Genomic DNA, 21,367 nt, shown 5'->3' with positions numbered 1-21,367 from the left:
TCTATCTCCATACCGATGGAAACAGACGCTGATGAGTCCACTTGGTGTACTGCCTTCTCCTGACGAGCCAAGGTATGTCACCTTGATTCCATGGGAAGGGAGTTTCACAACATTTGTGCAATCCACCAACCCTCGCCTCCACAGTGTTGGATTACAGACGACTTGGATAGCCACAACCGCCTGGCTCATGGTGTAAAGTTCGAGGTGTGAAATTACTCAGCTGGTAGCATTAGTGCTGAGTGTACTTCCTAATGCATGAACCCGGGCTATAGAGTTACATGAGTCGTGTTTCCAGTCCTAGGGTGAAACGTGGTATTTTCTTGAGCAATATGCTGCCGAAAACTTATGTCCGTCTGTCCTCAGTTGATCTGTTGTTACAAGGTAACACGACTGGGCAAATGCGTCAGGTGACGGGTTTTGATGTATCTTGTCAAATGACATGTACGGTGAATTATCGGAAGTGAATGTACTTAGGAAAATAGTCTTCAAGGCCATGAAACCTCAAGGCCAGGATATACTCAATTACAGAATAAGTATTATTATGTATTCTTCATCAGTATTCTCTTGACTTCCCATTTCTCCTATCTCAACATCAAACCTGCTTAACTCAAACCTAACCAAAATTGAACCTAAACCTCAGCTTAAAACCAAAATCTTCTCCAGACCGAATTGGTCGAGAATGATTCCGATCGAGGGCAGCCAACATTGCATGGATGTATGTTGAACTTCTTGCGCACCATACGTAGCCAACCGTGCTCATCGGAGGCGCTCATATTAGAAGTTTGTACCGTCCGAGTGTTGTTCATCCCGAGTTGTTCACGACTTTAATTTAACGCGGTGCTCATATTAGAAGTTTGTACCGTCCGAGTGTTGTTCATCCCGAGTTGTTCACGACTTTAATTTAACGCGGTGCTAATATTAGAAGTTTGTACCGTCCGAGTGTTGTTCATCCCGAGTTGTTCACGACTTTAATTTAACGCGGTGCTAATATTAGAAGTTTGTACCGTCCGAGTGTTGTTCATCCCGAGTTGTTCACGACTTTAATTTAATGCGGTGCTAATATTAGAAGTTTGTACCGTCCGAGTGTTGTTCATCCCGAGTTGTTCACGACTTTAATTTAACGCAATTATGGATAGAAACCAACTCATTAAAAGGCACAATGTGTCTGACATTTGTGATTTACGCTCACAACAGCCCCATACACTCCCTACAATACCTCCAGCGTCTAGAGATGAATTTGAGTTTTGCCTCTCCCGTATCAAACCAATGTGCTACTGGTGAAGCTGAGGTTTTGCAAGTCGCGCCATGTCGCACACATGCCGTGGACGTTGCGCAGTGTCGTGCCATGTCACACAGTGTCACACACGTCACACAGTGTCACACATGTCACACAGTGTCACACACGTCATGCAGTGTCACACACGTCACACAGTGTCACACACGTCACACAGTGTCACACATGTCACACAGTGTCACACATGTCACACAGTGTCACACACGTCACACACGTCACACAGTGTCACACATGTCACACAGTGTCACACACGTCACACAGTGTCACACACGTCACACAGTGTCACACACGTCACACAGTGTCACACACGTCACGCAGTGTCACGCGGTGTCACACGTCACGCAGTGTCACACACGTCACGCAGTGTCACACAGTGTCACACACGTCACGCAGTGTCACGTCACGTAGTGTCGCGCCATGTCGCGCACATCGCACTGTGTAGCGCACGTTGTGCAGCGTCGCGCAGTGTAGCGCCGTGTAGCGCCGTGTAGCGCCATTTAGCGCCGTGTAGCGCCGTGTAGCGCCCATCATGCAGTGTCGTCCCGTGTCGCGCTCGTTGCGCAGTGCCTCACAGATGCAGTGGTAATGTTGTGGCCAGATGGGTTGGCGTGGGGCATGAGTGGATCGTGTCGAGGGAGGACGGGCGACGGATCTGCACTTGTTTTTTAAAGTCATCACGTCGCGCTTTTGCTGTGTGTGTCTTCCTGCGTCTGCAGCGACTACAAGAGTCTGCTGCTGAACCCCAACTTCTCCCTCCTGCAGAGGTGTCTCCTGACGGCCCGGTGAGTGGGCGTGCGAGTGCGTGCACGCGCATAGACACTGCCCTTTGTTTCAGCGTCTATGCGAGTGCGTGCACGCACATAGACACTGAAACAAAGGGCAGTGTCTCGAGATGTGAATTTGGCCGTTGTCTGTTTGCGTCATATTTTTGGTACAGCTGTGCAAAGCGTTCAATGACAGGCATGTTAATTGTGTGTCTACACAACGGGGATTAGGGACACGAACGATTTAGCGATTACGTTTAGCCCCACACTGCTGGGGCAAGTGCTGTTGGTGAGCACCTAGTAAGGGTGGGATGGCATACGAGGAGGTGATGTGGCCAGCAACAGGCTTACCCTGACCACTTTGACTATTTTTCTGATGCTCATACCACACCTGGTACTCATTTTAGGCAGATTCAACCTACGGGAGATCCACATATGGTTCGCTGTTGTCCTTCCCCCGCAACTATTAGCATGGTTGGCTGTGTACAGTGCAAAAGAAGTTTAACATAAATATAAAACGCATGTGATCGGTGGCACGCGTGCACTCGTACATATGTGCCGCTCGCTATAAGTGCCTACCCATCCGTATTTATGCTATATGGCGGGGGGGGGATCTGTGTGTCTGGCGCCAGTCTGTTTGGGGACGAGTCGGAGCTGCACTTCTGGACGGTGGCCGGGTTCTACCTGCAGCACCACAAGCGCACGGCGGGGCTGGCAGGGCCCAGCGGCGACGGCCTCGACGTCTGCTACGATCTGCTCTGTGACAACGCCTACTTCCAGGTGCCCGCAGAGGAGGCAGCATGGCGCTGCGCGTCTCTCCGCCCCTACGCGCACCTACGCATGGTGACCGCCTGATTCCTGGCGTGAGTTACGGTTACAGCAAGTTTGTGTGTGTGTGTGCGTGCGTGTGTGCATGCGTGTGTGCGTGCGTGTGTGCGTGCGCACGGTTTAGAGGTGGCAGCTGGAGAGGGTTGGCTTGCAGGAAGCCAAGCGCGCGACGTACGTGCACACTAACAAGTGCGCCGACAAACTGCTGCTGCTGGGACAGGTGCGTCGCACGCCCGCGCCCACCACGTTACCATGCGCGTTGCCATCCATCGCGATCGATCGCATCGCCAACCCCCTGTGCATCTTCCCTCACCTTGAGTCCTTGTAACCCACCACGGAAGAACTTTGCGTGATTACCAACCGTCGGGTGCGTGCGGTGTGTGGTAGCCTAACTTGCATATCCGTAGAGAGCAAGGACTGGAGTTGAGAACCACTCCTCTTAAGCGGCACCCTTTACCGGCTGTTCCCTCTCTTTGCCACGTGATGTACAGTAACTGCACATGGGAACGTGCAGGTGCGTACGAGCACGCGTGTGCGTGTACGTGAGAGTGCACGTATGTCCGTGCACGCGTCAGACGGAGCGCGCGGTGCAGCTGCTGCTGGAGACGAGTGCGGAGAACGCGGCCTACCACAGCGACTCGCTCAAGGCCTGCCTCGTGAGCACACTGCCCGCCTGCGGAGCTGCGCAGAGCACCATCAAGCTCGTCGCCACCAACATGATCGCCAGCGGCAAGCTTTCGGGTACCGCACGCACTGCGCACGCTCACACGACAAGGACCGTCTTTTGGGACCGGTGGTATCTCTTGCAACTGGTGGTATCACGGCCTGTTGCCGCTGTGCCTATGTGTACGTGCAGAAGGTGTGCAGCTGCTGTGTCTCATTGACAAGGCGGCCGACGCGTGCCGATACCTGCAGACGTACGGCCAGTGGAACCAAGCGGCCTGGCTCGCAAAGGTGCCCGCCATGTTCCACCCGCCACGTGCCACCTGCCACGCTCCACTAGTCCACCTCACTTGCTGCACTTGTGCATACTCACTCACACGAGTGCTTCTGGGCTCACGTGGACAAAACAAGCATGCATCTACAAAATACATTACATGTGTGCGCGTGCGTGCGTGAAGATGATTGTGTACATGTGAAACTGTGCGTGCGTGTGCACGTGTGTACATGCTCGCGAACGCGTGTGTATACCCATTTGCTTGTGTGCTTGTGAACGTTTGCATGTGTACGTGTTAGAGAATGTGTGCATATGCTTGGGTCAGTGAGTGCCCATACGCTGTTGAATGCGTGGGTGCGGGTATGTTTCTGTGCTCATGAATGCATGCATGCATGCATGCATTCACGTGCATGTTAATTTATGCATTACTGTGTGTGTACCGATGTTTTTACTGAACACTTGCGTGTGTGCGCGAGCGCAGGTGGGGAGCGCTAGTGTAGTGGTTAACGCACTGCGCTCACGGTCCTAGGCCTCCCCTAGGTCGACTCAGCCTCAAATGAGTACCTGGTGCGGTGTGTAAAAATCGGCACTAGGGAGACAAAGGCGTGGTGCTGGCCACCTACCCCCTTGTGTGCCGTGTCGGCCTTCATAGGTGCTCGCTAACAACACCTGCCCAAACAGTTAAGGCTATACGGGGGATCTTTATCTTGGGTGAGTGCAGGTACGGCTAGGCCAGGAGGAGTGTGGGGAGGTGCTGAAGCGCTGGGCCGATCACCTCTGCTCTCCGCACGTCAACCAGAAGTCACGCGCGATCCTCGTGCTGCTGTCGCTTGGCTGCTTCCAGCGCGTGCTGGACATGCTGCACAGGTGCGAGCGCCAAGTACACAACAACAACCGCCATTTGCCATTAAGTGGCGCTAACATCACCACGGCGCTTGTGCCAGGTGCCATGGGCTGACTACCTGAGATGATTGGCCAATGCACCACCTGTGCCTCCTACTGTGCCAACTTTGTGTTTTAGCCGCCTGGCACTCCACTCGTTGTTGTGAGCATCGCTTCTCTGCCCTCCATTGTTGCTGGAGGGCAACTGCTTCCAAATGCCCAGTAGCGTTCTTCACGAGCCTCCTCCACAGAGGCCGATCTTGACACTTCTGGTACCAGTCATCCACTCAGCTCCACATACTCTTGTACCATATCACTCCATCTCCTTTCTAGCCTGTGCCGTGCCCATTTAGCCCCCTCTATTTTACCGAACAAAAGCAGTTTCGGCATGCGGTGGCTGGGCATGTGGGCTACATGACCTAGCCAACGCAGTCTTGCCTGCCAGAGAAATTCACCGATGGGACGTTATCTAGATGTTTCAAGGATTTGTGAGATCCCCACACAATCCTACCTGGTTAAACCCTGGATGGATCGTAGGCAGGCCATGTTTTTAACGACAAAGATGTCCCATTAGAGGGGTCCACGTTTGGCAAGTATTGAGAAGGGAGGGCATGACCATGACCCAGAAGACCCAAAGCTTCGTGTGGAGCGACAGACCAGGCAGCTTCCACACAGCATTATGCAGGTGATAAAAAGATAATGCCACTCAACTGATTTGGAGTGAGACCTCTACTGTCAAACCGGAGCTGGTCATAAGCACACTACCCAGGTATGTAAAGCTCTCCTACGTTCTCCACAACTGCCCCATCACAAATGGGGAGTTGAGGGGGTGGAGTGTTTTGATGGCACAACATACCCAGGCAGGTGCTTAGTTTTGATGGGGCTGATGGTAAGGCCCCACCTCTTAGTGGCATGCTCCGTGTCTAGCAGCAGCGCCTCCTCTGAGTGAGCAGCAATCTCCAGATCATCAGCATACATAACATGGTTAACCAATAGGGATCTATCCCTCGACCACACCCAGGCATCGATCAGCTTCCCATTGTATCTGTACCAAATGGAGATTCCTTCGGTACAGCCATGGAACGCTTCACAAACTGCGTGGTCAAAAAAGATGTTAAATAATGTGGGAGCCAGCGTACATCCCTGTTGTACCCCAATGTGAACAGGGAATGGCTTTGACTCCCGGCCACGTAGCTTTATCTGGGCCTACCCACCATCATGAATGTCATTAATGATTGTGAGCAGAGAGTCAGGGACTCAGAGCCCAGGCATCTTCATGGTATCATAGTCTTTGACCAGGTCGATAAACCAGAGATGTAGGTCCTGTTCCTGTTGGAATTCCGTCCACCTCTGCTGCAGCAAACGGACAGAAAATATGGCATCTTTGCAGGACGTTCTGGCCTGAAACCACATTGGGGCTCTGCAAGCCTCTCCTCAGCGTGCCTGGCAAGTCGATGTTAATTAATCCTTGCCAGGACCTTTCTCGGCACACTGAGTAAGGAGTTGCTCCTGTAGTTTTTACAGGGCATCCTTTCAATCCTGCGGAACCCATCCAGTGGTCCAGACTGTTATTATAATGTCATTTATGGCAGTCTGCACACAAAAATGCAACCCTCCTTCAGCAGTTCTCTTGAGTTCACTTGGGAAATAATGTCTACCCGCCACTTTTCCTGGTCATAACATAACAATACACACATATATGTACACACACGCACACACACAGACATGCATACCAACATATCTCATGCGTGTGCCCCCCACCATGCCTCTATCCCCCACTCGCCCCGTCGCAGCATGCGCTACTTCGACCGGGCGGCGCTCTTCCTGGAGGCGTGCGTGCAAGCCGGGGTGCTCGCGGACCCAACCGACGCTACTCATATCCTTCTCCAGCTGAGCTGGCGCCGGGGGCTGAGGGAATGGAAGCTGTTGCCCAGTGGCTGTGGTCTGGGGTCAATCAGGACTGATGGATATAAACTAATAAACTATATCTAATTTTTACTTTGCCAGGTCAGACCCACTGAGCTATGTAGCTCTTTTTCAGAAGCGATCTGGCCACAAATGATAGCTCAACGAAGTGGCTTATCATGTGTAAATCTATGGGAGGCAAATACTCTAAACACATGGCTCTAAATGTGGAGGGACAACCGGAGGACCCGGAGAGACACACACAAACTCCAAATATACAACATTTTTTATAGATTCGAAGCTTTCGTGACTGCAAGGATTCATACTCTTTGGTTTTTTCGGTAAAGTCACGTAGGTAAAATAAATGAAAACAACTAAATTAAATCACGACGTTTCAGAGGCAACAAAGCTTCCGTCTTCACTTGATACAGCAATTTTGCTGTGACGGTTTCCACCTGAAGACGGAAGCTTGTTGTTGCCTCTGAAACGTCGTGATTTAATTTAGTTGTTTTCATTTATTTTACCTACGTGACTTTACTGAAAAAACCAAAGAGTATACAGCATTTGTCAGGGTTGGGATCAAACCCACGGTAGTTAACATCCCCTTACCCCAGATGGTGCATGTGGTTGATTGTGAGGTATCACTCAAAAGGAACATTCACGGAGTGTGATGCACTCCAGTACCAACTAGAATCTGGACATGAACAGTTATGCAGTGCTAGAACAGAATCGGTGACGTTCCAGTGGCCTCATGAGCCATGGGCTGATTTATTAAAATGTTACAATTTTGAGTAACAAAATGGAAATGTATATAAAAGTGAGAGAAACAGATGCAGCTCACGATGGGTGGCAGCAGCAGCACATCTGATGATGAATTGTGGCCTCATCACATCCACACCATCCTCCACAACTCCATGACAGTTGTGTTTGACGAAGATGACTTCCATTTTGAAACTATATTGAACCTGTGAGATGCTTGTGATTGACGTATCCCACTTTGAATTACGCATCACATTCCATTTGCATCACACCCGGCACCTGATTAGTGCGGTTGGCTATATACGGTGTGAAAGAAGAACATAGATACTATAAAATTATTGAACCTAGGAGGAGCAGAGACTTGGTTGTGTGTGATGGACCAGAGCTTCAAGATATTATCCCCCGTTGGAAGAGATTGACATCCAGATGATCCACAAGAACACGATCTGATACTTTCCGGACAATTTTTTTCCTCGTGCGGAAGAGGTAACCATCCAATGGCTGGGGAAATGTGGCCTCTGGAAGCTTAATCGCGTTGAGAGAGGATTGTTGATCCACATGGTAAATAGAAGAAACAGCACCGCCTAAACAGCACGTGGTGTATGAAAGGTTGAGGGGTATTTCCTCCCTTGCACCTGAGAGTGGTGATGAGGGCCACGTGCATTTACGCCACCCCTGCTCTGTCACAGTGCCCTGTTATCGTACACATCTCGGTAGAAATTGGCGCGTCCTGGCAAGAGCTGGGATCACGGCCGTGGTTGTGGTCGCAGTCGTGGTTGAGGACGGGCTGCACAGTGCAGGAAGGCGTGACTGCACCAAGAGCCAAACTAAACGAGGGGTCGGTGGGACGTGCGTACAGCAGTTTTATAGGGGCAAATACAAAAATCTCCCCCCGTATAGCCTGAACAGATTGTTGGGGCAAGTGCTGTTAGAGAGCACCTATAAAAGCTGACATTGGACACGAGGTAGTGGGTGATCAGCACCACGCTCAGCTGCCTCTGTCTCCGTAATGGTGATGTTTTCCCACCGTACCAGGTACTTATTTTGAGTCTGAATTCACCTAAGGGGAAGCCCAGGACCGGTTAAGATAATTGTCGCTGGTGTTGGCTGTGAGGGGTAATCAAACTCGGGTTGCCAGGTTTGTAGTGCAGTGCGCTAACTGCTGCGCCACCGATCTCCACAGAGGCAGTCCTCTGTTTGGATCTAAAACGTTTGCATGCGGAGCATTTACATCCGTTAGTGTAGAATGATAGGAGGATGAAATGGAGAGAATGAACCTGTCAACGTGCCAGGCCCTCTGGGCCAGCATCTCAGATCAGCACTGTGCCACACGCTGGACTCACCCTAGCACGCGCTCAAGTAGCCTGCACTGCCTCTTGCATTGTTTTACAGACGCACGCTTTCTCTTTGGCTCGAGATTGTGCTATTTTGTTTTAAGGGTTCCCGCTTGCTAGAGTGTGCCATTGACTGTTGTTTGGGAGGTGTTGTGTTGTGTATGGAAGACTGTTATGTTAAAAACAGAACGGGACACAAATGTGACACTCAGTGAGCAGAAACGCCATATTGATTATCCACAGGAATGGTTCAGCTATTTGCTTGGCGTTGTGCTGCTGACAATTGTGAAATGGGCAAATTTAAGCTTTGAAGGTGAACAGCTATTTCGTCATTAGGTCAGCTGCTGCTTCTCCTGCTGCTCCGTGTGGGTCTGTGTTTGTGCTTCCCTTGGCCTGCAAGGCACTACGTGTTTTGCTGTGATGTCACAAGGTCTAATTGAGTACCCGTCACTGCTGGTTTACTTGATTGACAAATCCATTGTAATTTATATTTACCTGCTCAAAAGGTAGTCTTACTCCCCCTGGGCACTGAATACACACACCCTGTAAGTACACACACATCCACAAGCATATGCACGCACGGTATGCACACCAGCGCATGGCCGTGGACGCGCAGGCACAGACGCATGCACACTCACGCTCGTGAGTAAAGCAGAAACGTGCCGGCACGTCCAACATTCTGTTGATCGATCCGAACGTCGCTCATCCACTGTCATCATCCGCACAGTGGTGCGGTGTCGAGGCCCCTTTCCTCCACCAAGTCCGGTCTCGACACGGCTTCTTGCATGTGGCATAGTGCAGTTCTCAACCCGTGCGCCGCGGGCTGCTGGTGGGCCACAATGCTGTGGAAAGTGGTCCATGGAACTGGTTCAGATGCAACATCTTTTCACAAAGTACAATAATAATTTGTGCTGCATGGTGGTCCACATATGTTGGGAATGGCTGGCATAGTGAATAGCATCTTAAGGGTCTCTATTTGTATTTCAGAGCCATGCGACGGCTTCAGCTGAGGCTGAATGAATCGCCGTTGTTGCCTCCATTGAATTCACGTAGCACGGTCTCGTTTACAGCGGACAGCAGAAAGGCTGCATACAGCCACTGGGTGTGTGGTGTGCACACTGCAAGTACCATACGGTCTCAACTGGCTAAGGAGATGTAACAACATTTCTGGGCTTGCTTGCGTGATCAGCCCACGGATATAGCAAAATACTTCTGAGATCATCACGTGGGCAAGCCCAGACAAACCGATGACGAGCGTCGAGAAGTCAACACGAGGAGTTAAAAAACAGCGTAGGCGAACTTGCAGGGGGTCCCATGTTTCGCCTTCTTGGCATTATTGTCGCCGAAGGGAGCCAATGCTTTGAAGTGACAGCTTCCACCGCACAGTGTTTCACAGGTGACTAATTCAACTTCCAGACCCGTTCAAAGAGAACAGAGATTTGTGCGGCCAGAGGCCTGAGCTAGGAGCAGTCGACTCGGGTACGAAAACTTCTTCCTCCAACCCAATAACTCAAAGTCACTCGAGGAGAAGGAGCGGAGGATGCCATGGTGCTGCATGCGGATGCAGGAAAGGGGTTTTTCTCGTCATAAAAATGCAAAAGCACGATTCCCTGGACAGAACAAATTCAGAAACCTCACCTCGGAATGGACCACATTCACCGGGTCATTGATAAATGTGTGGTTAAATAACAGGATTAAATAATAATAATGGGGTGTTTCATTTCACTGAGAAGAAAGGAAGATCTTGATGTTTTAACCAACTGGCCCCTAGGGAGGTTTAGATAGTCTTAAACGTGCGTGAGAGGACAGGTGGAGTTGATTTAATACTATGGATATGGTCCTATGTTAATACGTGATGTGGTTCAATGAAATAAATGTGCAGGCAAATGTTTACATTTGCAGGCTTTCCAGTGAACAGAGAGCAGATGGAGATTCCTACGGAATGGCCCTGTAGACGATCAAAACATGTCGAATAGCCGGCTTTGACTCTGGTTTGCTTCCATGGGTCCTGAAGGTCCGTATTAGAAGTGGGCATTCACAAGCACAGAAGACTGAAAGCCTGGATTATTGGTGTCGTGGGATGCTCTGTAATCTCCCTCGCCTTGTATACAGCAGGTCGTGGGTTCGATCCCAACCCTGATGCCTGTATATTTGGAGTTTGCATGTTCGCCTTGTGGTAGTGTGGATTTTTCTCCAGGTCCTCCGTTTTTTGTCTCCACATTTAAAAACATGCGTTTAGAGTATTTGGCTGGTATAAGTTTCCACATGATAAACCACTTCGTTGAGCTACGTATCATTCATGGCCAGATCGCATCTGAAAAAGAGATTTTAGCTCAGTGGGCCTTACCTGGTAAAATAAAAAAAAACGTTTTTTTTTAGTTTAGGACTTCCGTTGGGAATTCATTTCAGCTGTAGCGGCTGCCCACTTTGCTGCTCGAGTTTGCCCACGTAGCAATCTGCACCGTCCCCTTTCAGAGTGGAACCACCTTGTCCTCTTGTAAAGTCTTTCCCGTGGACATGTGGGTTGGGCAGTTGCCTCTGCAAGGACTTTGGATGGGTCTCGTATTTAATTAATGATCTGATGAGTTTCCTGTGAGCAGCTCCACCTCAGGGTTTCTATAAATTAGAGTTTGGCTACAATATGCCACAATGCCGCCATCCCACTGGAGTAGTTGGTACTGTTATTCCGTGGCTGACTTTTAGGCATTGTCGTTAAAAGCATTTTTACGTGCAAAGGTCACACCCCCTGCCATCATTACTCCGCTAGAGAACCAGGAGGCCTGAGCCTCCATTATCCATCATGATTTTACTGCGTTGGTCGGACCTTTCAGGCCAACTGGCTAAAAACAACCTCTCCCTCTATGGCATTGCTCGACACAAACAGCACATACTTGCCTAACAGGGGGCTAAACTGAGGTGAAGGATGAATTGCCAACACGACATGCGCACACACATGCACTTACATGAGCGTGTAATTGTACAAACCCACACACAGCGGAGCACAAACACGCAGTGTGTACTTGCACTTTGCTGTCACCAAGGTTCTTCTGCTCGAGGCATGAGTGTAATAGTATTTTCCCTGTACCTCCTGCAGAGTCTATGGCCATGGTGTTTTTATGCCGGCTGTCAGGAGCGGTAGGTTCGGCCGCGGCTGAGCTGATGGCTGTGAGGTTGTGTCTCGGTAGGAGTGGGCATCTATGATACATAGATACACGTGTCTATAGCACTCTGCACAGTTTTCTAAGACTCCGAGGCGTGGGAAAGTGGGCTGAAACAGCGCCAACAATTACCAAAGCTGTAGCATTATATTGGGATGTTTGGCCAAGTCCGTGAATGAGCATTTATTAACACGATGGTTATGGCTCGGGAGGGTGGCTGCGAGTTGCCTCTTGCCAGCCCGTGGTGTTTTTCCTGACCCGCGCGCCTCGCTGCACGGCCCCTGACGGAGTCGGTGTGCGCGGAGTACGGCCGCTACCTGCGCTCGCTGGGCCTGGGCAGCGCGGCCGCCGAGTACGCGGCACGTGGCGGCCCCGCCGGCGTCGAGATCCTGGCCCAGCTCGCGCCGTCTCGGGAGGCGGAGACACCGGACTCCAACAAGACGAGCGGCCTAGAGCCCGACAAAGCGGCGCCGCATGTGCCGGGGACGCTGGGCTCGTCGTGCATGGTAGAAGCGTAGGGCTTGCCGACTCCGGGGGCCCCCTTGGGGTGCCGACCGCAGGTGACGGGGGGGGGGGGGGTGGTGGCGCGCTTGGGAAGGATAGAGAGCGCGCGCGGGACCCAGCGCGGCAAGCGGAGGACTCTTCGATAAGACGGCGCGCGGGGGGACGACGGACCCCATGGCGCCAGCACGCGGCACGCAACGCTGCACCAGAGGCGCAGCGACGGCAGCGTCGGAGCACCTTGCACGAATCCATTCCTTTGGGGGCTTGCGGCACGAAGAGTTGCAAAGGAACAACGGACTGTAACGAGTGGACCGTTAGCAGACACTTTGTTGGGAGTGCTCTTTGTTAAAAACCACATGAAACATTGAGGCTATCATTTGCAATGTAGAGATGGGGAAGTGCAGATGCACGGGTGAGGGTTGAAAACCCTTTAAATCTAAAACGCCGACACCCTAAAATGATTTGATGTGACGATGTATTTGATACAAACACAAGGTACAATATAATTGATGTACACATTGCTTTGGTCAAAGTGGCCCTGGAATGTGGCTGTGGACAGGCCTATTGGAGAGGATTGATGGTAGCGTTTAGGTGCGCAATGCAGAATCACGTTTTTGGATTAAGCCTGAAACATGAGCAGTTTTCACCGATTGCATCGAGTCCATTATGTTTTGAGTCACATGTTTGGCCCCACTGTGAAATGGGAACACAGCCGACACGTGTTGAAAGGTTCCATCGGCAGGAGTAAAACCCCAGCTGAGGGACAGCGCACACCAAGTCATGTCGCTCGGTCTCTGATACCACCAAAAGGAGTGGGGGTGGCGCCGCAAGTCAGAGGAGGGGGGGACCCCTTGAGCTGCTGGTGGGTCTGTGGGCCACGCTGCCCTGGGCGCGGGGGACGCGTGACATCGCGAGGCGCGACGTGAGGATTATGTGCGAGAGGAGCTCTGCTGTACTTGGATATGTGTCGGATCGTCCGGTGCAAACACGTGACTCCACAGCATGGGATTTATTTACCGATGTTATCATTATCTTAAGAAAAGGAGACAAAAGCATTCCTTTTTAAATTTCCGAATGCACACATTTATTTGCGCAAAGCTTGGCTTGTATTGACATGAGCACGCTCTGAACAGATCTGTTCTAGAGCGGTAAGCTGTGTGGACCATGCAATCCAGCGCCAAGACACAGGTGATGGCACCAGCCAACCTCTTGATGATCAGACTCATGCCTGTGTCGTCCAGGCCAGAGCGGACATTGGTAGTATTTGAGGTGGCAACATTCAATTGGTACACATTACATAACATGGCAAATAAAGTTAACTATATGATCACTTTTCAAATCGGTTAACGGTGTTTTTTTTGTGGTTAAAATGTTTTTCCATTTCACGTGATGCGGAACGTTAAATATGTGGACTACTACCAAATTCTTATCGGACTTCATGTAGCGGGCTCTTGCCAACAACAGCTGTCTCTCCGGGAGCAGCCGCTGTGTTATTCGCTGCCGTTACGTGCGCCCTGAGTCACACGATGCAGACCACCGATGTGCACGCACAGGTGAACGACTGGCACCAGCCGACCTCGAGGTGGATCAGCTGTTCTTCCTTGCTTGGGATGAGAGTACAATACTGTATGGACACGCTGAACACTTTCTGAAGCGATGTTTAAGTGTTCCTGCCCAACGTAATTGTACTCGAGCTGTTGTTGCTGTGATGATGTGCTGTGTGCTGTTCTCAATAAACTCGACGTTACTTACATTGCTGGCCAAGGCATTTTCAGCTGCACGTTTGACACCGATTTCGATTGTAAACGCGATTTGGGATGAAATGTTCTCATTTAGGGATTTTTTTGTGACACTTAAGAATGGAACAATGTTTTAAGAACACAACGTTTAAACGGCTTCTCGATAATTATTCCGTTTGGTTGTGAAATCAAAAACAAGAACACCTAATTGAAAATTGTGAACTTACATTTGAAAGCTGTAAAGAAAATGTTTTGCTTTAATCAGCCTCGGCCAACAGAATTCCTGCACATTTTTAAATAAAGAGGCAAGAAAAGATTGTACATTTAAAATTCCGAAGCAATTACATCTAGACAAGTTAAATCCAGCAAGTGAGAAATAATGCTGACTTAACAAAAACGTGGTAATGTTACCATATGTTAAATGTGGTGGTCATATTTTAATTAATGCCATCGACAATTCAAGTTTCGTGTCAACAGTGGAGACACTTAGGCTATAGGGCCAAGGACAGAATAGTTCTCATCAAGAATCCATCAAAATACGGACCCTCGGTGGTCTGATAATAAAACCTGTCAGTTAAACTGGTCTTCTCTTCCAACACACTTTCTGCCTGCCCATCCTAGTCGGCAAAACTCTTCTAAAAATAATCCAAACAAACCTGGAATGTCTTTTATCTACTTCCACCACGCCTTCCGACCGCGCGCCCGCGTGTTTCAGTCTCACTGCAATGATTTGATAATTAGAAACATGTAAAGTGGGGCTGGATGTGCAATAAATGGAACAAATTAAGATATCTGTCAGGGAGAAAACTAATACATGTCGGAGTATGTGTACATAGGGCAGCCAATGAAAACGGTGACAGACCAGAGCAGGTTGAGGTGCTTTGAACCGTTGGACTTGATAAAAGCAACATACCAATGTCTCTAAGAAGTTGCTTAATCAGTGGACATTGGAGCCATGAAATCGGCGTGTGTTGTGCAGAAGATAAATGAGACCGTGAGATATGACAATTACTTGAGGCATTCATCCAGCAGTGGATAAGGAATGACTGATAACCCTTTGTAATGGTCTTTTTGAGGTTTGTATAATTGACGTGTAGACAAATGTCCTGCATGTGTAATATTTATCCTGTAAAGTTCATACCATCTTCCTATTGTGGAAATATCAATTTGCTTTAAATTTTCTTTCGTTGCCCATGACATGGGGTGGGATGGTGTGGGGTTGGATGGTGTAGGATGGTGCAGTGGCCAGCAGCAAGCAATGGCAAAAGGGCCCAATAGGATGAAAGTGGAGGGAAGGTAACCTGGGGTTACCTGAATAAAAACGAGGGAAGCTGGCTTCAATGCACAGTGCCTGTGATATATCAATTGGTATGAGCTGTCAATTTGCTGTTACGCATTCTTTAAGCCGTGTATCCACAATGTATCGCGTATATACAAAAGCATGGCAAGTTCCATGGATGTGTTGACAGACAAGTATGTCTAATGGGTTGTGAACTCAATACCATTGAAAATAGGTAAATGCAGGGCATAGCTTTATCCGGAGCTCTGGGGCTGAGCCTCAGAAGATTATTTCCGTGCAACCTGACAAGTGCAATTGTTTGACAATGAAAGGAAATATTCTTAGTTTTTTCGGTAAAGTCACGTTGAAGGGAAACAACAAAATAATAAAATATATAAACAATAAAAAAAATTCTCACGACGTTTCGACCATAACTCAAACGGTCGTCATCAGGTGTGTTGGTTTGCATAAATTTATTTTTAAACGGTGCATAAAATTTTTTTTATGCAAACCAACACACCTGAAGACGACCTTTGAGTTATGGTCGAAACGTCGTGAGAATTTTTTTTATTGTTTTATATATATTTTATTATTTTGTTGTTTCCCTTCAACGTGACTTTACCGAAAAAACTAAGAATATGAATTACTGCAGTCACGAAAGCTTTAAATCAAAATTTAATGAAAGGAAATATTTATCAAAGTTATTCTGCACTGCTCAGCATCGTTATTGCAATAAGATATTGGATTTTTATCACAAGATGCATAAGGAGACATTTGAAACAATAGAAATGTACTTTTAGCACGTTAATATCCCAATAAGTTACACCATGCGTTGATGGCGTGCGCGAACTGGAATACTGCGTCAAGGTTATTTTTACTTGAAAGCATTTAGCAATTAGTCTTCAACGCATCCCTGAAAATATTCAGATGGAAGGGAAGAAGTTGCCTTGATTAATTTTCCGTGGAGGTAAATTTATACCGGGGGTAGTCGGGCAATAACCACCACACGTACGAAGCCGAGGTGGCAGTGAGGGTGCTGGGATGTAGAGGTTCTTGTGGAAGGTGATGTGTGTGTGAGTAAAGGCTCGGCCAGGCAGGCTGTGTCAGACAAGGAGGAAAAGGGGAGACAGCTGCATCCCTTCAAAGAGGCCTGGTCGCAGAGGACTGCTAACACCATGCTGGTTTTATGGGCAGTGCGTTCCACCACGCAACCGACTGCAGAATTACATTCGTGCCGCCTGCTTAAAATTAGACCTGCCTCGACAGTCGTAGCAGCCCTTGAAATGAAAATCTCTACGTACATGCCAATGGAAAGGAGTGGCCACAACATGCGTGGCACGCAGTTGTAAGTGCCATCCAAACGTGGCCCTCTGTGACTGATGGCCCTTGCGCGCACCAGAGTGTGTGCTGTGCAAACACTACCGTTTAGTTCAGTAGTGCTGGGCGGTGAAACGCACACGGCTACGAGACATGCGCCGCATTCCACTTTGCTTACAGCCGCGGCCCATGCGGAGAAGGAGACCTTTCAAAACAAAGCGCTCCCACCTCCCGTCACGTTGACTTGAGAAATACGGTGGCGATGTGCGCGCGCGTTGGCACGCCAGTCTTTCAAAGTGCGGTGAATGCGCTCGCTGTTGAAGCAGCAGAGATTCTTCTCTCGGCTTTTGTTGGATAAAAAACTCCGTTCGTAACCGCGGACAGGTGTCCGCCTGCCGCAGCAAAGACTCCTTCACCGGCACTCCAGACACCAGCTCCCAAAGCACACACTGCTGCTGCGACTCGTCCAACGTGCACCGAATACAATAGCATGTGGTTATTACGGTTTCAAGGTACGGCACTGTATTTCGTATTTGGACTTTATTCAAAAGGCAACTTAAGGTGACGATTAGCTTTAGACCACCTGCCTTTTGAAGACACCATAAACATTAACCCATTCAACTTCTCCAGGGGGGTTCATGATGGGGGGCCCCTCTCTCGGCGCCTTCAAGCTAAACTAGGAGTATATTCTTGGTTCTTTCGGTAAAGTCACGTAGAAGGGAAACAATACAATAATAAAAATACATATTTTTAATTATTTTATTGTTCCCCTTCTACAATAATAAAAATACATATTTTTTTATTATTTTATTGTTTCCCTTCTACGTGACTTTACCGAAAGAACCAAGAATATGAATCCCTGCAGTCACGAAAGCTTTAAATCAAAATTTAAACGGGAAGTGTTCCATCTGACACCGTGGCGGTGAAACGCGTGGCCTGGCGTGGTCGCCCCTCGGGACGGCTCTGAATAATATTCTCGAAGAAGCAAACAAAATCTATACATTAAATATACATTCTAAATGCATTGTCAAATATATATAAAAAAAACGGTAAAATTTTTGTATTCGTAGAAAGAATAGCTAAACTAATATTTTCCCCTGAACAATGTGGTAACTGCATCACTCTTCTTACCAGCAATTGAATACATTTTCCATTGCAGGTGTTTGCTTTTTTGATATAGAATACGACAATCCTCACTTAACGCTTGGTGTTCACGCGCGTTTTCGCTATAACGCGATTCTTCCATTCGGGAACACGCTCCAAGAGCGCTCGACGACGAACTACTTTCTTGAGCTGCGCTGTTGAGCGGTGTGATACAGCACGCGGAACGGTAGTGACGCGGCGGCGTTCCCTCAGTCGATTGTCCACACCACCTTGCTGTGCGTGCGTCAGCCTCGCCCCGAAGTCATCGTCACATTGCCTGGTAAGGGGCCGTCCATAAATGACGTCACGCGATTTTGGACGATTTTTGCCCCCCCCTCCTCGTCACGCGGCGTCACAAAAAGTCAGACCCCCCCCCCCTCAAATATGACGTCACAAAGCTCTGCCCCCCCCTCCACCCCTAAAATAAAACATGCTTCAAATCGCTTTAAACTATTGTCATTGTAGTGCGTATTTAATGTTGCGCTGCACTCTGATGTTGTAGGAGAAACATTTATTAAAACGTCTTTAATTAAGTAGAACGTGTTGTCTATATTTATTTAAAGTTGCGCATTTTGATATGACGTCACATTTCTCACCCCCCCCACTCGTCACACATCGTCACAAATGTCTGACCCCCCCCCCTAGGTGCGTGACGTCATTTATGGACGATCCCCTACGGGGGAAATTGTTTTCGCTTATCGCGGCACTTTTCAGGAACGAATCTGCCGAGTTAACACGAGGACTCGCTGTACAAATCAACGCCAAGCAGCAAGAACGCAGGGCAAAGGCTTCAGGTCAACCAGGGCAAATTGTTAAATAATATAAACGTTTCACAGATAGACTTGAAACTCTTTTCCTGAACTTAGTCTTTGCCCAATGCTAAAGATGACTTACCACTTCACAGCATGCCATGGTCGTGTTTAAGATCCACACAATAATTCTTAGTTTTAATGTTTCATTATTTTCCTGGATATTTGTGAATTCTTTTTCTCGCATTCTGAGAAAGCCCCGGAGGAATGTATGCCAGGTGGATCGTAGTATTATTATTATTGATCGATAAGTCGTAACAACGTGTCCAGAATGGCTTCTGCTGCATCCTTCCATGTGTTTGAGAGGCTAAATGATGGCGTGTGGCCGTCGGGTCTCAGGTGACCGTGTGATGGCGATGCTGCTGCTGCTGCTGCTACAGCACCTGGTGGAGGAGGATGGGCAGAGCAGTCGAATGTCCTCCTGCGTGATGAGTCGAGGTGCTGGAAGTGTGCGGGAAAGCTTTGATGGAGGCGGAGTGGCGACTGGAGACGGGGGGATGTGGAGCGTGGATATGCGGAGCGAATGGGGCTGATGGGCTCAAGGAAATGATGTGGATGAGGGAAGATGTTGGGGAAGTGAGTGCAGCAGGGTAATAAGTAAGGAGGGTGTGAGGGAGGAAGTGAATGACTAATCCAGCGGGGTCAGGGTTGGGGTTGGGTGAGTTGTGGAAAGGATGGGGAGAGCGGTGGGACCATTGATGTGCGAGGCGGGAACGGAGGATCGAGGCAGGGGTGGAGCAGGGGATGCAGGGGAGGCAGAGCCTCGCCTGTCATGCTCCAATGAAAATAGCCGTTACGAAAAGTTAAAGCATAATCAAATCAAATAAATATTAAGATGTTTCCACTGATCTGTGTTATAAATGTCATTTCTGTACGATTACAATCATTTTTATCGTCAAAATCGCCAAATTTGCGGAGCTCCGCTGCAAATACAGGAAGAGACGAGAGGTGAGGCAGTGACGAGCTCAGCCTCCCCTCTGATTGCGCAACCCCTCAGTAACTGGATGGAGGGCGGGCAATAGGCGCGTGCCTGTTACTATCTCAGTATGTCACCAATGTAATGTTTGTCGACCCCTTCATTTCATGTCCTCGCCTTCCATACTCCAGGTAATTTATTTCACGTATGTGTATAAAGATATTTAGGCTCGCTGGTCTCGTCATGAAACTGCAATGAAAAAGCACCAGGGGAGGCAGCTATGGCATCTGCCTCACTGAGGGGGACGTGTCTAACACGCCCCCCTCAGTGAGGCCACGCCCCCTCCGTGAGGCCACGGCCCCTCAGGGTGTGACTCTGGCTCTGACACAGTGCTTCCCCAGCCATTGACCTCACCGCACGTCACTGGAGTGGAGAGATGGGATTTCTCTTCTCGCGTATGGTAGCAGCAATGTGTTAAAGAGCTTCATGCCAATGTCGATGTCTGCCAGGCACGAGAGCGCTTCAGGGTTAGAGTTCGTGTAGTTTTGGGGTTCATCGAAGCGCAGACCACAGTGATTTTCAATATGGTCATTAGTTGGGGTGGCATGGCCACCATCGCATTACAGCACTGTAACTTGTCCTTAATTCTCTATGAACAAGTGCGCATGGGCTTGATGGTTGTTTCAGTGTCATTGAGGAATGTCAAGGCCTGGAGGATGGATTTGTGGGTCTCGAATGAGGCGTCGATTCTGCACGTCCGCGTTGGTCCACTCTGTTGGCACAGCAGCAGCAACAGCGTCCTTCCGAATCTCGGTGAGGTTCTCGGATGGTCACTACAGCGCGATCCCAGAAGGGATGGGATCGGGAATTGAGTCGGGGTCAAGGATGAAGACGGAGGAAGGCAGAACGAGGGCGGTGGCCGCCGTGACCACGATCTGGGTGGGTGCCCCGTGCCGTCTGCCCGCCCACCACTGCCAGGGCCGTCAATGGGCCCGGCCTGCAGGCTCACCACCCATACAGCCAGCTCAATAGCGTCTGCCAAACACAATCCACAAGTGGGCACGGCTTCTAGGACAGACACCGCAATGTCCATTCTCTCCCGCCGTAGAGGTGCCATGTTACGTTGTGTGCGCGATGTCGCGCAGCCGCCACCTCTACTGGTGTGAGACGCCGCGTCCCAAACATCTGGAACCCAGAACTTGACGGCCTCGACGAACCCTGCCTGGCTGCCTGCCCCGATACATTGACGCCGCGGGAGGGCCTCCTTCACCTGAGCGGCGTCGGTCACTGCTCGGACGCGCGGTGAGGGTGGAGGGGGGCCGCTCTCCCGGCCAGCCACTCGCTCCCCCTGCTGGGCGGCGTGACGAGAGGTCAGCCCCTGGGGCAGGAAGACAAAGGCGGCCGGGAGTGCGTGATGGCAGTGATTACAACAGCCTCTTGCGTGTGCCCCCCAGCCCCCCTAACTTGACTGCAGCTAAGAGGAGCTCCCTGCCCCCTCCCCTGGCACCCCACCCCCCCTGCCCCCCCCTGCCCCCTCCCCCTGGCCCCTCCTGCCCCCCTGCCCCCCCCGCCCCCTCCTGCCCCCCCCGCCCCCTCCTGCCCCCCCTACCCCCCCTGGCCCCCCCACCCCCCCTGCCCCCCTACCCCCCCCTGGCCCCCCCCGCCCCCTCTGCCCCCCATGCCCCCCCCGCCCCCCCCGCCCCCTCCTGCCCCCCCGCCCCCCCTGCCCCCCCCTCCTGCCCCCCCTGCCCCCCTGCCCCCCCTCCTGCCCCCCCTGCCCCCCCTCCTGCCCCCCCCTG

At 50.2% G+C, this 21,367-nt stretch overlaps 1 protein-coding gene across 2 annotated transcripts in view; it reads left to right on the top strand.

Annotated features, from left to right (window-relative positions):
- WDR11 (WD repeat domain 11) overlaps positions 1 to 14,118 on the top strand; it is a 54,920-nt gene extending 40,802 nt beyond the window's left edge. For both annotated transcript variants that reach the window (XM_032951934.2, XM_076066405.1), the window contains exons 22-29: positions 2,011 to 2,076; positions 2,691 to 2,838; positions 3,011 to 3,106; positions 3,462 to 3,627; positions 3,743 to 3,840; positions 4,545 to 4,690; positions 6,499 to 6,581; positions 12,138 to 14,118. In XM_032951934.2, the coding sequence (XP_032807825.2) occupies positions 2,011 to 2,076; positions 2,691 to 2,838; positions 3,011 to 3,106; positions 3,462 to 3,627; positions 3,743 to 3,840; positions 4,545 to 4,690; positions 6,499 to 6,581; positions 12,138 to 12,379 (1,045 nt within the window). In that variant the 3' untranslated portion in view covers positions 12,380 to 14,118. The remainder of the gene's footprint in view (positions 1 to 2,010; positions 2,077 to 2,690; positions 2,839 to 3,010; positions 3,107 to 3,461; positions 3,628 to 3,742; positions 3,841 to 4,544; positions 4,691 to 6,498; positions 6,582 to 12,137) is intronic.
- Positions 14,119 to 21,367: the final 7,249 nt, after the last annotated feature.

Source organism: Petromyzon marinus, chromosome 11 (genome assembly GCF_048934315.1).
Source record: "Petromyzon marinus isolate PM22_M1 ecotype Great Lakes invasive population chromosome 11, UKy_Petmar_22M1.pri1.0, whole genome shotgun sequence".
Classification (NCBI taxonomy): domain Eukaryota; kingdom Metazoa; phylum Chordata; class Hyperoartia; order Petromyzontiformes; family Petromyzontidae; genus Petromyzon; species Petromyzon marinus.
This window is presented reverse-complemented; position numbering and strand designations above follow the sequence as displayed.